Source organism: Megascapheus bottae, chromosome 10, assembly GCF_031878675.1.
Source record: "Megascapheus bottae isolate mThoBot1 chromosome 10, mThoBot2.hap1, whole genome shotgun sequence".
In the NCBI taxonomy this organism is placed as follows: domain Eukaryota; kingdom Metazoa; phylum Chordata; class Mammalia; order Rodentia; family Geomyidae; genus Megascapheus; species Megascapheus bottae.
Window position 1 is genome coordinate 5,619,252 of NC_143518.1, and position 15,371 is coordinate 5,634,622.

Consider the following 15,371-nt stretch of genomic DNA (forward strand, 5'->3'; position numbering starts at 1 on the left):
CACAAAAGATGTCTTTACATCTGTCTGTGTGTGTATGCGAGCATACACGTGTGTGTACACACAGGGCTACTGACAGAATGCCTTTCAAGAAAGGAAATTTCAGCCAGATGCCAGTGGCTCACACTTGTAATCCTAGCTACTCAGGAGGCTGAGATCTGAGGACTGAGATTCAAAGACAGCCTGGGCAAGACAGTCCATAAGATTGTTATCTTCAATTAACCATCAGAAAACTGGAAGTGGCTCTGTGGTTCAAAGTGGTAGAATGCTAGCCTTGAGAGAAAAAGCTCAGGGGTAGGGTCCAGGATTTGTGTCCAAGCTCCACAACTGACAAAAAAGAAAAGAAAAAAAAATAGAAAAGAGATTCCTGCCATTTGTCAGTGGCTCATATATAATCCTAGTGGCTCAGATCTGATGATCACAGTTTGAAGCCAGCCTGGGCACAAAATCTATGAGAGTTTCACCTCCAAAATCACCAAAAAGCTAGAAGTGGAGCTGTGGCTCAAGCAGTAGAGTGCTAGCCATGAGCAAAAAGGCTCAGAGATATCCCCCAGGCCCTGTGTTCAAGTCCCAGGACTAGCACCACACACACACACACACACACACACACACACACACACACACACACACACACGCAGATTCTTGAAAAAGGAATTTGAATTTAGAGATTAGCTGGAAAGGGATTGTGAATAATTTCCCAGGAAAGATAGTTTTTATTCAAACACTTGTATATGTGCCCTGAATTATTCTGTTTTATATACAGTAATTTAAAAAGGTAGGTAAGTCACCCATGGTTACGGAACCCAAAAAGTCTGGGTCAAAATTCTATTGTACTATGTAGCTAAATTTTCTTATGGAAACTTCTCTGGAAATGCAACCCATGTATGTCCATTTATCTATTGCTCCAAGTTGGGCAAACAGTGTGCAGAGGGACAATATCTCTAATCTCCAAACTTCCTTGAGCTGGTTTCTTGTCTTAAGTTACCCTCTGCTTCTTTATTCCAAGTGAGCTAGTTGGTGATCTTCCCCCTCCTCTCTCTCTCTCTCTCTCTCTCTCTCTCTCTCTCTCTCTCTCTCTCTCTCTCTCTCTCTCTCACACACACACACACACACACACACACTCACTCACTCACACTATACAGAGCCATTACTGTGCCTCAGTGACACCAAGCAGGGTTTTCAGGGTGTGTGTGACCCAAACACAAAAGCAGACATTATTTGCTTATTACAGCTAAGTTTGCAGAGCATTCCCCATTTACTAACCTCCACTAATGGCCTGGGTTTGCGCTCGACTGCAAACCTGAAGTGGCAGAGTTCACAGTAGCTGGTGTTTGAGGAGGACAACCAATGCTCCAGGCAGCTCCGATGAATTGTCCCCAAGGTCCCAGTACATTCGCATGGAGAAAGCAAGTCCTCTTGGCTGCTGCCCTCATGGCAGATCCTGCACATCGGCCGGTCATTGAAGGGGCTGCAAGAGAAGGAGGGGCATCCTCTTGTCACTGGACTGTGACTCACGACCATGTGAAAGGCCTCTGGCTCTGTGGCCTTTGGGCCCACCCAATGCTGGCTGTTCAGAATAGATACTTGCTTTAAGACTCCTAACATGTTTACACTGGACTTTGGCCATGATACTAGTAGACCCTGGAAATCATCTTGGGCCATTTACTTTATCTGTATAAAGAGATAAGGGGTATCCAGATGTAGCCCAGGGCCAAAAAGGTAAGTAAGAATGAGTGATTTTTATTTTTTGTATTGGTCCTGGGTTTTAAACTCTGTTCTCGAGTGCTGTTGCTGGCTATTATGCTCAAGAGTAACACTGTACTGTTTGAGCCATAGCTCTACTTGGGCTTTTTTTTGTGATTAATTAGAGATAAAAGTCTCACAGATTTTCCTAGCTGGATTGCCTTTGAACCGTGATCTTCAGATCTCAGCCTCCTGAGTAGTTAGGATTATAGGGTCAACAGTGCCTGAAGCAGTGTGTGTATATGTGTGTGTGTGTGTGTGTGTGTGTGTGTGTGTGTGTGTGTGTGTGTGTGTGTGTGTAGATAATCTACAAATAAAAAAGTACTTCTTTACCATTAAGAATAGAAGTTCTAGTTGGTTGCTGGTGACTCATGCCTGTAACTCATGTCTGTAATCCTAGCTACTCAGGAGTCTGGGATCTGAAGATCATGGTTTGAAGCCAGCTGGAGCAGAAAATTTGTGAGACAAATCTCCAATATACTATCCATAAAAGATTGGAAGTGGTACTATGGCTCAAGTGGTAAAGCGCTAGCCTCGAGCCCAAAGAAGCTGAGGGATAGTGCCCAGGCCCTGAGTTCAAAACCTGGACTAGCAAAAAGAAAAACAAAAAAAAAAAGGATACAAGTTCTTTTGAAAGGACACTAATTGTAGTTTCCAGACAAATTGTATCTCTTGAACTAGGCCAGGGCACATAAAGGTTCCTTTCAATACTGTGGAGAACTTGAACTTACCCCTGAAGCCACCATACAGAATTGCAGACTGAGCCAAGGCACAAAGCTGAGACCTTTGGGCTTTTGGAAGTGCTTTCTGTTATACTAAAGAGACTATACTGAAAATGAGAAGTGAGTATGTACTACTCTAGTGTTACTTTATTTAGAGTTCTGATTTTGAAACAAACAAACAAACAATTCCTGTACCTTTCATAAAGGCAGGTAGCATGACTAACAGTGTCTACTGCAGGTTCTGCCACCCACTGCCTGAGCTCACCTCGACACTCTGAAGCTTATCTGCCAGCTAACTTCAGGTAAGCAGCTTACCTCCCTGTACTTTCTGTCTCCTCATCTCTAAAATGAGCACAAGAATGAAGCCTTCACTATTGTGATTGTGAGGATAGGAACAGATAGTTCAGCTCAGAAGTTTAGAGATCATCACATAGCAAACATTTTGTTAATGCTAGCTAGTATCACCTGTGGAAAAACTCAGATCAGGAAAGGTCAAATAACATGACAGTCAGTACAGAAAGCCCACGGCTCATGGAAAGATCAAACTGAGATGATCTCACTTCTCAATGACTGCTGTGTCCTTTTAGAAGACTGTCTTCCTCTTGACTGACATCTTTCTATGTTGCTTGTATTGTCCTTTGCTGAACGTGTGTGTGTGTGTGTGTGTGTGTGTGTTTGTGTACGCGCGCGCGAGCTGATGCTTGGGCCTGGGTATTCTCACTGAGCTTCTTTTGCTGAAGGCTAGCACTCTATCACTTGAACCACAGCTCCACTCTGACTTTATTGGCAGTTTATTGGACATAACAGTCTCATAGTTATTCCTGCCAGGGCTGGCTTCCAACCACAATCCTTGGATCTCCGCCTTCTAAGTCACTAGAAATATGGGCAGGAGCCACTGGTGACCAGCAGAACAATAGATTTTAAAGTATGATCATGACAATCCTAAGACCAGCCTTTTTACACAGCTACCCCCTTTTCTCCTCATCTCCCTTGACCCATCACTTTCTTTAACACTGTCTTTGATCAACATGGAAACACCCATGGAAACACTTATGTTTCCCTCAGGCTATCTAGAATGATCCTGAGATTGAGTGAAAGTTAGAATGGAATTAATATAAAGAATTTCCCTCCCACTTGTCCCCAAAGGGTGGGGGGGGGAGGAGAAATGTGACAGAGTTGACTTTTTTCTTCTGGGCCTTGTTCTTTTGCTTTGAATCATTCATATATATGAGAAAACCTGCAATATTATGTTGGCACATAGGACAGCCAGTAAGAATGTCTGATAGATAGATAGACAAGACATTGACTCACAGGTCTCAATCAGTTCAACCCAGCCTGGCCTCCCTGATCATCCACGGTGCCTGATGGAAGCGAGGGTAACCGGTGCACATCCAGTCTCACAGGGATGCTTACCACGTCATTGTGTTCTAAGTCCTGACTGCGACAAGTTCTCTCATATGTACATCCACATACATATCTCACATTTTTCTATTCTATGGAATCCACATGGATATTAAATAGCAGCTATACAGACAATATTGACAGCATGAGTGAATAGGATTCCATGTTGGAGGGCCATCGTGTACAGTCTGATGTTGCCAGTAGTCTCGCTATGTGGGGAACCTATGGGCCTGTTTTTGCACAAAAGTACCTAACTGACCGCTCACACTTAGGTAAGTGGTCAAGGTGTGGCTGTCTCTTTTTTAAGGCCAGAAGGGTCAACACTGATACTTAGGGTGGTGATACAAATGTTAAATTCATAGGTCAAAAAACTCATTTACTAATTCTGAAAGAAAACTGGAGAAGCCAAGGAATCACTATGAGCTTGGCAGCCCCCAGCTCTCAAGCCTCTCCTGGGCCACAGTGGCAAGAGATGACTCCCAGGTTGGAGTATCTATGTGAAGAGCTACAGACGGGGGCCATGTAAAGTGAAGGAGGGGACAACAAAAGTTGCCTCCTATGAAAGGAGACTTGCCTAGGGAGGAAGTAGCCCCTTCGCTGGGTAATCCACACTACAATGTCACTTCAACACTTCTGCCCCCGGGCTGGGAATGTGGCTTCATGATAGAGTGCTTGCCTAGCATGCATGAAGCCCTGGGTTCGGCTCCTCAGTACTACATAAATAGAATAGGCCAGAAGTGGCACTGTAGCTCAAGTGGTAGAGTGCTAACCTTGAGTACAAAAGAATCTCAGGGACAGTGCCCAGGGACTGAGTTCAAGCCCCAGGACTGGCACAAAAAAAACTTCTGCCACCAATCCAATCACTTTGGCTTAGTTGTCTCAAATCAGGTGCCTTTTCCATTGTCGTCTAACAAAGGGCGACTTTTATTAGCTACTGGAAACAAGAGCGTTACTACCATAGAAATGTCACAATAACAAATGTAAAGTAAGCAACCCCACGTCTTGTGAAATTCATCTCCAATGGTTCTCTGCAAGTGTGACTTCAAGCAAAATACTCTACACTGTGCATTTAGCTTTCTGCCCTATTGCTATGAAAATGGTGATGACAGAACCTATGACCTCTCTCTTCCCCCAGATTCTCCTCTCATCTGACACAAAGACCTGAGTACTAATTGAATTCCCTTTAGCACTTCCACCTGACAAACAGTTCTCTGGCTCAATCACAGCTTTGTTTCAAATGTGGTACTACCTCTGGGTGGCAAGAGTCCGCACTACCGTCGACAGCAACTGCCCGTCCTTGGCTGAAACTTGCATGACATACTGTGGCTGCCCATTCACTAGGCTGCCACAATCCTCCACGGTCTTCACCACGGGCGCAGCTGAGCTGGTGCAGTCTGGCAGGACTTCAGGCAGGTGACTGCAGCGGCTGGTTGTCATGGCAACAGACAGCAATTACTCCGCTAATGGCTTCCACATTCATAGAGGATTTCCATCTGAGAGAGATCAGAAAATAGTTTACTTGGGTGGGGTGGTTAATAGAAAGAGAAGAATAACAGGCCACTAACATCATGATGTTATTACTTAATAAAAATATTGGGGTGGCTTAGATGTATCACATTATCTTGTTATCACTGACTGACAACAAGCATGTATGCATGTGTCTGCCCTACACACGTGCCTGTACTTACACATCCCACAAGAAACAGGGGATGTGATTATGAACAGACAGCAGGCATGAGTGCTTGTAAGCACTGCTTTCCACGAAGGATGGATGAAGGCTATGAAGCCTAAATCTAAAGAGGAGAAGTTCTCTCTTGCGACACCAAAGAAGCAATAAGTCTTTGTTGACACGCTGTGAAAGTTGCTAGGATCATTATTAAAATAGTTTACAACTGTTTTTTCCTTGTAAGCAATTTATTCTCCATGCAGCTCCATTCTGACATTCTAAGATTAAAAACAGGGAGAGAAAAAGCAGTAAAAATACAAGGACTTGGCCAAGTAGCATATTCTAGGGCAAATCTGCCAAACTTGTATCAATTACTGTCCCACTCTTCTGAATTTCGCTCTGTGTTCCATAATGCAATTACCACTGAATATCTCTTGCAAACAAAGTTCTTTGAAAAAGTTAACCCCTGTCTTAAAGTTACTCATGAAATGATTAGTTACTGAGGCTTGAACTCAGGGCTTTGCACTTGTTAGGCACGTGCTCCACACGTGCCTAATAGTAAAACAAATACATTGTCATTGATTTTTCTGTGGGTTTGTATACTTCCTAAAATCCAAGAGTACGCATATTATCATAAGGAAACATGAAAGAAAATGTTAGAAAGTGACAAATGAGATCTCTATTACCAATTACAAATAAGCTATTCTTATTAATCATGACCTTAACAGCCCTGATAAACTCTATCATATAAACTTTAAGGAACTCTTCTTCATCTGTGTGGTACACGGGTAGTTAGTGACCTCAAATGCAAAGCTTGAAGACCTACTAACGTCAGGAGCCCCACTATATCCAAAAGTAGGTAGGTCAGCGTGTGATACATAAGAAGTGAAGGCTTTTGAAGAAACTTGTGTCCAAAGGTGAGATGGGTGAGCCCCCAGATTCTTTCCAGCAGGCTTTTCACTTCAAGTTCCACAGAGCCTGGATAAGGTAGGAGGTGCCAGAATTGGCTGATAGGCTGATGAACTGAGTTCAAGCCAATAAGCAGCCCCAGTCAAACTAAATAATAAAACCTCGTCTTCCCTTACTCCCCACTCCAAGAGGATATTTGGGATTTCTCATTTGTTTCCTCCCATATATTTATCTCTGCTTATTACATGTGACTTGATCTGTAATGGGTCTGGAAAGCCGGACAACATCTGTTACGATGTATACCAAGTGGGCATTCTCAGCTCAGCATGTTTCAAGCCAGTGTTTCCAGGTGAACCTGAGTGTATAGATTCCCCCTTGACAAGCACATTCTGAACTGGCATGGCATCTCCAGACAGGTGAACACGATCACTAGTCCCTCCTGACTGCTGAGACATCTTGCTGAAAAGGTATCTAGCTGGACTGTGTCCAGAAGTCTCTCTTTCCCACATGATTCATGGCCATAAGCCCTGAGTTACTGGGCAAATGTTTCTGCCCAGGAGCCCTCTAGAAGCCACAGTGGGAAGAGACCTGTGCATACATCATGAGACAAGCAGCCCAGGTAGGGGCTGCTCCCATCGCTGCCATTTCACTACTCCAGGACTAGACATTCAAAGAAACACAGCCACAGAGGTAGCTGGTACACAGGATAGGATCTGTTGCTTTATAATACATCACAAGTGTAACAAATGGATATTACAGAAATAAAACAAGACAACTTACTGAGATAATCACAACATATTTTGGGTAAGAGGGTCGATTAAAAATGTTTTTTGGACAGAACTGTCAGGGTGGAGTTTGTAGCTAGGATCAGAATCTTTTTTTTTTAAATTGAGTGATAATAGCTCTCAGGCCAGGAAACAAAAGGATATTAAGAGATGATCCTCTTCCAAAACTGTGTAAGTCCCTCTTCTAGCCTATGCTGACAAAACCCCATTGACATGATTTTAAATTCTCATAAGCCTCCCAGCCACAAAGTGCAGCTTCCTGGCACAGCTCTTTTGCTTTACAAGGCAGCCATAGATAAAGAGCCAGGGGTGTGTTGGCAGGAAAAGCAGACACAGTGACCTTCTTGCCTCATGGAATCATTATGTCTGGATGCACTCTGAAAGTCTATTTTCGGGTTTTGTATAACTCAGCTCCAAGGGCCAGAAGCTTCCTCCCTGCACTAGATGGAACTGCAGGGGGCGGGGAGGGAGAGAGGGTGTGAGCTGGGAGGGGGGCGGTGTGTCAATGGAACCAGGCTCTCAGGGCATTAGGCAACGCCACTTGGGCACATTTGCTCACATTAGGTCCTCATGAAAAAAAAAAAAGTCTAAGTGTGTGATCTAAATCCACAATAAAATTCCCTTAAAACATTTTAAAAGCAGAGGCTTGTTTCATACCTGTAATTCCCTTCTGGATGGTGCATTTCATTTCACAAGCAAAGATCAGCTAGCTACCTGATCTCCCATTCCATTTGCAGAGGGTACTGAGCACTGAGTTAGGCAAAAACTGAATGATACTCCTTCCAATCCAATCCTGGCTGAAGAACATACCAGATATCTTCTAGACACCACACACCAGAATATGAAGACTGGTGTGCCAGCAAGGATTCTCAACAATCCTAAAAGACCATGCTGTGAATTAACAGAGGGAGGGAAGGGAGTAAACAGAGCACTGGCACGTTTAATCAGTGTGAGGATGGCTGAGTGGATCTAGCTCCTCAGGATGGATCTAGTCATCTACTCAAGAAGTAGATGAGGTGCAGGAGCTCCTTAGCTTCCATCTTAGTGAGAAGGAAGGCCAGAGGCTATGATGTAGGAATGGAGCAGGAAGGAGCGGATCTGCAGGCTAGATACACCAATTGGCATGCATATGTTGTGCCCGGGACAGTGACAAATGGCCCATTGCATTTCTCTGTCGCATTCAGAGCCACCTGGGAAAACAGCAGGCTGTTTCCTTGGATGCTACAAGGAGATGGGCTGCTAGTTTGTCCCCAGGTACTGGTCTTCCACTGTTGATTGCTTGCTTATCAATGTCAGTACACTTCAGGTAAAGCAGCTTCCTAGTCTACCCAAGAATTCCTATCCCCCAGATTTCTCAGGACAAAGACAAAGGTTCTGTGTTGACTTTGATACCTTGTATAATTTCTTTCTTAAGCTAAGAATAAATCATGATTTGACACTGGCCAAACTCAGATGCATATAGTGGGAAGAGAAGGTGTAGGTGGATCAGAAGGGGACATTGAAAAGAGAGGAGGTGGCTCAATTAAAGACAGCCTGATTAGAGAACTGTTAACGTAAAAAGGCCTGTCTATCAAATTGTGACCCCTGAAAAAGATAGAATACAGATTTTACAAAAGCAGGAGACCCAACTACTCTGCAGGCAATCATCCTTGGGTTTCTGGGACAGCTGTCCATGGTCAGTGAGTACATGGTTTTCAGAACACAGGGGGATCGATGAAAATGTGTGGGAAAGAACATCTTTTCCACCCCTGCAGCTCCTGCGTCTCAGAAGTATACCAGCTGCCGCCCTTCCAAACCTCCACAAAAATATAAAGCTAGGAAAAGAGCTTGTTTCTTAGTGGCAAAACATGTAAACCTTTGCATTGGCTCAGTAGTTGCTGAAGTTAAAGCATTTAGCCTCTGAGACTGTCCTGATTATCTGAAATTAGGGTATCAATAGTTCTTGAGCCGTATTACTTGGTTGAGTGTAAGGCTTAAAACAATTAAAAAAAATTAAAAACATTTTTTTTTTGCCAGTCCTGGGGCTTGAACTCAGGGCCTGGGCATTGTACTTGGACGTTGTTTGCTCAAGGCAAGGGCCCTGCCACATGAGCCACAGCACCACCTCTGGCTTTTTTTGTGTATGTGATACTGAGGAATCAAACTCAGGGCTTCATGCATGCTAGCTGAGCACTCTACCAACTAGGCTATGCTCCCAGACTAAACCAAAATGTTTTAAGTTAGTTTTTTTTTCCATTCTGTAATATAATGCTCAAGGCTAAGTAACTTAAAAAAAGAGAGAAGTTTAGTTTTGGAGGGTGAAAGTCCAGATAGCGTGGCACTAGTCTCATATGGCATGAGCACATCATAGCAGATGGCATCATGGTGGGAATTTGTGCAGGAAACTGAGGGCACAGAGACAGGAAACCAGAGCTCTTTTAGAAGCTCGCTTTTCTGTAAGAACTAACTCCCAGGAGACTCAACTGGGATCTTATAAGACTTCTTTGAACATACTAAATCCACTAGCACAACAAGGCTCATTGCAGCACTATTTACCATAGCAAAGATATGGAACCAACCCAGATGCTCCTCAGTTGATGAGTGGATCAACAAGATGTGGTATTTATACACAACGGAATTCTACGCTGCCATCAGAAAGAATGACATTGCCCCATTTGTAAGGAAATGGAAAGACTTGGAAAATGTCATAGTAAGTGAAGTAAGCCAGACTCAAGGGAACATAGGCTCAATGGTTTCCCTCATTTGTCATGATTAGCACAAACCTTGGACTCTCCTAGCAGAGGGTTACAATAGGGTGAAACCTACATACATAAGGCCATATAGGATGCTGCTACATGAAAGGATTTCCAGGATATGGAAACAAGAGCCATGTAAGGTGTGACTGTTGTTCTTGACGTACTACGTTATTTCTCATCTCTTTTGTTGTCCCTTGGTTATCTCATATTGTTACTATATCTTATCTTGTTATATGATATATTGTATATATGTTTATTTGTTTGAAATAGGATAGGGAAGGGGGAAAGCAAGATGAGCGGAGGGGGTGAGGGGAGGGAAATGGGGGCCAAGACATGAGAAGGGGTAGCAATGATTGTTAAGTAATGTACCTTCTATCTGGCAAATACAATGTAACAGTTCTATTAATTATAACTAAAAAAACTTCCTTGATATCTCTAGAAGGCAGCATACCCAGTAACCTGATACCTCCCACTAGGATCCCTTTCTTCATCACATTCCTCCTCCTCCTCCTCCTCCTGGTACTAAAGTTTGAATTCAGGACCTTGCATTTGCTGGGCTCTCTACTGTTTGAGCCATGCCAAAGCCCTGTGTTGCTTTAATTATTTTTTCTTGTAGGTCTCCTATTTTTGCTTAGGGCCAACCTTGGATTGTAATCCTCCTATTGACAACTTCTCAAGTAGCTGAGATGACAGGCACTTGCATTCCACCTGATTTATTGATTACACAGTGTCTTGCTAACATTTTTGTTTTCTGCTATTGGCTAGTACCATGATCTTCCAGATCTCTACTTCCCAAGTAGCTAGGATTATAGGCCACATTACTTAAAGGTTTTGAATACCACATTGAATGCCACATTGGAGACCAAGTTTCTGTTAGGGATAAACTACATCCAAACCATAGCACAAAATAATATATATGACCATGCTTTTTAGGTTCAATATGCCATATGCATATTTTTTTTAAAAAAACTGTGTTTTATGTCCTTGTTCTTTTTCTAGTTTAGGCCATATTTCTGATTTTTGAATATGTGTTCTGGTAGTCAGGATTGAACTCAGGGACTTAGGCTCTCTCTTTTGCTTGCTTGCTCACCAGTGATACTTTGTACCACTTGAACAAGGTAGATACAGTGTAGCACTTTGTTGGTTAATTAACAATTTAGCCAGAGTCTTGAAGACTTTTCTGTCTGGTCTGGCTTTGATCTGACAACCTCAGGTCTCAGCCTTCTGAATAGCTTGATTATAGGATTAAGCCACCAGTATCTGTCTCACTTTTGACCTTTAAAATCACTTCCCCAATGGTGGTCAACTTATCCTACACTGCGCCTTTTTTTTTTTTTAATGCTATGCCTTGACCAGTATACATGAAAATATTACCCACTAGGTTTAAGGATGGATTCAAGAGCAGAAGAGTGTGAGTGCTAGCTGGTCCTAACTTGGTCACAGGGGAGCTACCTTGGAAGGTGCACAGAGAAGAAGCCTAGAGCAAGACTGGGACTTATTTAAACTTAATAAATAAATTTAAATTTAATAATAAATTTAATTAAATAAATTTAAACTTAATAGTTTCAGAATTTATGGTAAGTACTAACAAACCATAGTAATAGGCCCTAGAACTAGTAAAGGATTGTTAATCAGTTGGCATGAAGTTTCAGTCAGGCAAGATGAATATACCCTAGAGATCTGCTGATATTATAAACATAATCAACCAAATATTAATAATGTTACTGTCATTGAAAAAAGGTACTGCTGACATTGCAACCATAGTACAAAATAATACACTTAAAAATTGGTTAAGTTGAGAGATCTCAGGTTAAGTGTTCTTTTCTTGCTTGTCTTTTCTTTTTTGGTACTGGGAATTGAACCCAGGATGTTGTATTTAGGTTAAGTGTTCTTGCTACAATAAAACACTAAAAGAAGAAATACTAGATATTTCAGATTCACAAATGTTTCTGAAGGATACCTAATCAGCAAGTCTTTGATTCTTCCTTTTCTCTTCTTTTCTGTTCTTTTCTCTTGTTTTCTTTCTCTTTCCTTCCCTTCCAACCTCAACCTCCCTCCCCCGCTTTTTTTGGTTCAAGACTAGGATTAGAACGCTTTTTTTTTTTTTCTGGTTCTAGGGCTTGAACCCAGGACCTGGGCTCTGTCCCTGAGTCTCTCTCTGCTCACAGATAGCACTCTACCACTTGAGCCACAGTACCACTTTGGCTTTTTCTGTTTATGTGGTTCAGAGGAATTGAACCCAGGGCTTCATGAATGCTAAGCATGCACTTTACCACTAAGCCACATTCCCAGCCTGGGATTACAAGTCTTGAATTTGACACTTTTGTTCACTGTCTGATGCCTGACCACCTGAGGCATGCCTCCAACCCCTCATTCTTCCTTTTAAATACATCTGGTAAAAATGGTTTTGCTTCTATGCCTTTTGTCTACAATTAAGTACATAAAAATGTTTTAAGAATGTGTTAAATATTTTAAAGAAGTTTCTCGCTAGCTCAAAATTCTACTTTATTTCCTAAGAAAAAAATACAAGCCACCAAAGGATCTAGAGGGCTCCCCAGTCCTCATCTGGGGTTACATAGATGGGAAGGCTCATCATCCATGCTTTTGGTAGTTCAGGGTAAGGCTATGGGGGCCCTAAGTTTGTAGGATATCAATGAGAAACCACAGCTCCCACACTGTTCTTCATCATTAACACCAGTTCAGGACCCAGAAACCTGACCTTTACATGAGCCAATCTGTTTGAGACACAAAGTTTTCTTCTAGGGGCTGCATGCTAAGAGAACACAGCCTCCAGCCTTTTCTAATGAGATCAATGAATGGGTAACACAAGCCAGTTAGTGAATGAAATGGGAAAAATAGCAATAATGGCCTGTCCAGGAACTTTCCTCTATCAGTTAGCTTTGCTGACTTTGAATTCTAAAAGCAGTCTGAAAACAGGAGTGCTCTTTGATAGAACATTTTCCTGCCTTTTCAGGCATGTTAAAACCAGGCAGTGCACTGCATGGCTGATGAGCCCAGAGGATCTTGACTGTTTGGAGCACATGAAGAGAGATAGGATATCATACAGTGACCTTTCTTTCCAACGAAAATGGAGAAAATGACTAATTTCAAAGCCATTAGCATGTAAAAGCTGCTTATTTCTTTTGAGAACAGGACACAAAGGTTCTCCAAGGAGATTGCTGAGACATGATTACCAGCAACACTGTAGTTTCCAAAAACACGCCAAGGAGTCTATTCACTAAGAGTGTGTAGTTAAAAAGTAGCTGCTTCATTAAACCTAAATAGCCCTGGCAGGGCTGTCTTATAAACCCACGCTTCCAAATTACACATTTCTTTTCTTTCTTTTTTTTTTTTAGATGCTTCACTGACTTCATTATGTAGAGCACAAAGTTTGTCATTCCAAATCAAGTGACCATCTAGATCTTTGTAAACATGCCTATCAGAAACTTGATGTGTCTGTAGAGGGAAACACTGGCTGACCCAATGAATTAAAAAAACAAAACAAAACAACAAAACACTTCTTTATTTTCTTTTTCTTTTTTTTTTTTTGCCAGTCCTGTGCTTGAGCTCAAGGCCTGAGCACTGTCCTTGGACTTTCTCAAGGCTAGAGCTCTACCACTTGAGCCTCAGCACCACTTCTGGCTTTTTTCTATGCATGTAGTACCGAGGAATCGAACCCGGGTCTTCATGCATGCTAGGCAAGCACTTTAACCACTAGGCCAAACTCCCGGCACTTCTTTATTTTCTGTGATGTAGAAAGCACAGCAAGCAGGTGAAATGTCTGAGCACAAGGGAGTTTTTGATTGGGGGTAGGGAGAGATAACATCATGCCTCTTGACATGTGGAAATACCAAGAAGGAACTACAGGGAAGAAGAAACCAGACTAGTATCAGAGCAGATAGGAACAGTGGGACTTACCTAACACTTTTCTATTTTAAAGTTAGATTCAATTATTTATCTTCTCCTGTCCATGTAATTAATGCTGTTTCTAGCCACAAGAGGTACCCAGAGGCATCAAATAAATTTTTATTTTTTTCTCATTTTAAATCATTATATTTTCTCTTCATCCAGGTAAAAAAATATTCTCATTCTGCTGAAGGCAAATCAAACACCAATTACCATATTTACATATTTTTCTCCCTGAAGAAGTTCTCATGAAATTAATTCAGATTTTGGAGGCTGTCCATTTTTGCCATTTAAATTTAATTAGATAGATGAAAATGGCAATTAAAAATTCCCACAACAATCGAGTGTGTTCAAAGGCACAGAACTAGCTGAATTACACTTGTAAACAACAACTAGTTCTTACACATTGAACCCCACTGGGCTGGTGAAGTGGTGAGGAAGTAGGGTTCATGGATGAATTTTGGGATACAGCTGAAAGCTTAAACATCATCTAAAAAAACAGCAAGGGAAAAATATGTGATAGCGCTTCACGCCTGTAATCTTAGCTATTCAGAGGAGTGACAGCTAATGATCATAGTTCAAAATCGGCACAGGCAGAAAAGCCCACGAGGCTTACCTCTAATTTACCAGCAAAACCCAGAAGAGGTGTGACTCAAGTGACAAGAACAAGAGCATTCATCTAAAAAACCTAAAGAAGAGCATTCTGGCCTTGAGGTCAAGTTCCAGTACCAGCATACACACACACACACACACACACACACACACACATACACACACACACACACACACACACACACACACACACACAGAACAAGATGGTTTACAACTGTAATCCTAGCTACTCAGGAAGATTTTGTGATGTGAATACCCAGGTTTAAAACCAGCCCAAGGAGATAAATCTAAGACTCTTATCTCTAATGAACTGGCAAAATGCCAGAAACAGGTGCATGGGTCAAGGGGTTGAGTGCCAAGCCTCCTATCCCCGCAACCCTCCCTCTCCCGGACTATAGCAAGGGGAGCAGGCTAAATAGAGTAAGATATCCATTGGTCATTAATAAGAGAGGAAAAACAAATGTGTAGGCTTCAAACGATATTTGGAGAGCTCAGTGCTAAGCAGCTCCCTGCGTAACAGGCATGAGGAAAGGCAGACAGAGAATGTCACCATGGATATCTGCTCAAGTAGACACAAGTATCCCAGCTACAGAGCGACACTCTAAACTGGAAGTTTCTAATTTGTTGCTGGGATCATGCATATGTTCTTTTAGCATGTCAACAAATGCCTACTATTAAAGCTGATAGGGAATTTCTTACTAATTTTAACCCTATCTCACTCCATGGATATGCAGACACATGTCTCACTGATACTTGTGAGTCTACAAGCATTTCAGGAAATATTCATGTGTGTGTCGCTAATGCTAACTCTTAACTCCAGCATCTCACAGCCCAAGATAAAGCCAGATACTTGCTTGTTTTAAGCCAGGAATCCTTAGGCCTTCTCTATTCCCTG

The 15,371-nt window shown here is 42.2% G+C and overlaps 1 protein-coding gene across 3 annotated transcripts in view; it reads right to left on the minus strand.

The window, feature by feature from the left end:
* Marchf3 (membrane associated ring-CH-type finger 3) overlaps positions 1-15,371 on the minus strand; it is a 186,960-nt gene that overhangs the window by 56,571 nt on the left and 115,018 nt on the right. For all 3 annotated transcript variants that reach the window (XM_090339689.1, XM_090339690.1, XM_090339688.1), the window contains exons 2-3: positions 5,113-5,356; positions 1,261-1,465 (exon numbers count right to left, since the gene is read on the minus strand). In XM_090339689.1, coding sequence (XP_090195815.1) covers positions 1,261-1,465; positions 5,113-5,300 — 393 coding nt within the window. In that variant the 5' untranslated portion in view covers positions 5,301-5,356. The remainder of the gene's footprint in view (positions 1-1,260; positions 1,466-5,112; positions 5,357-15,371) is intronic.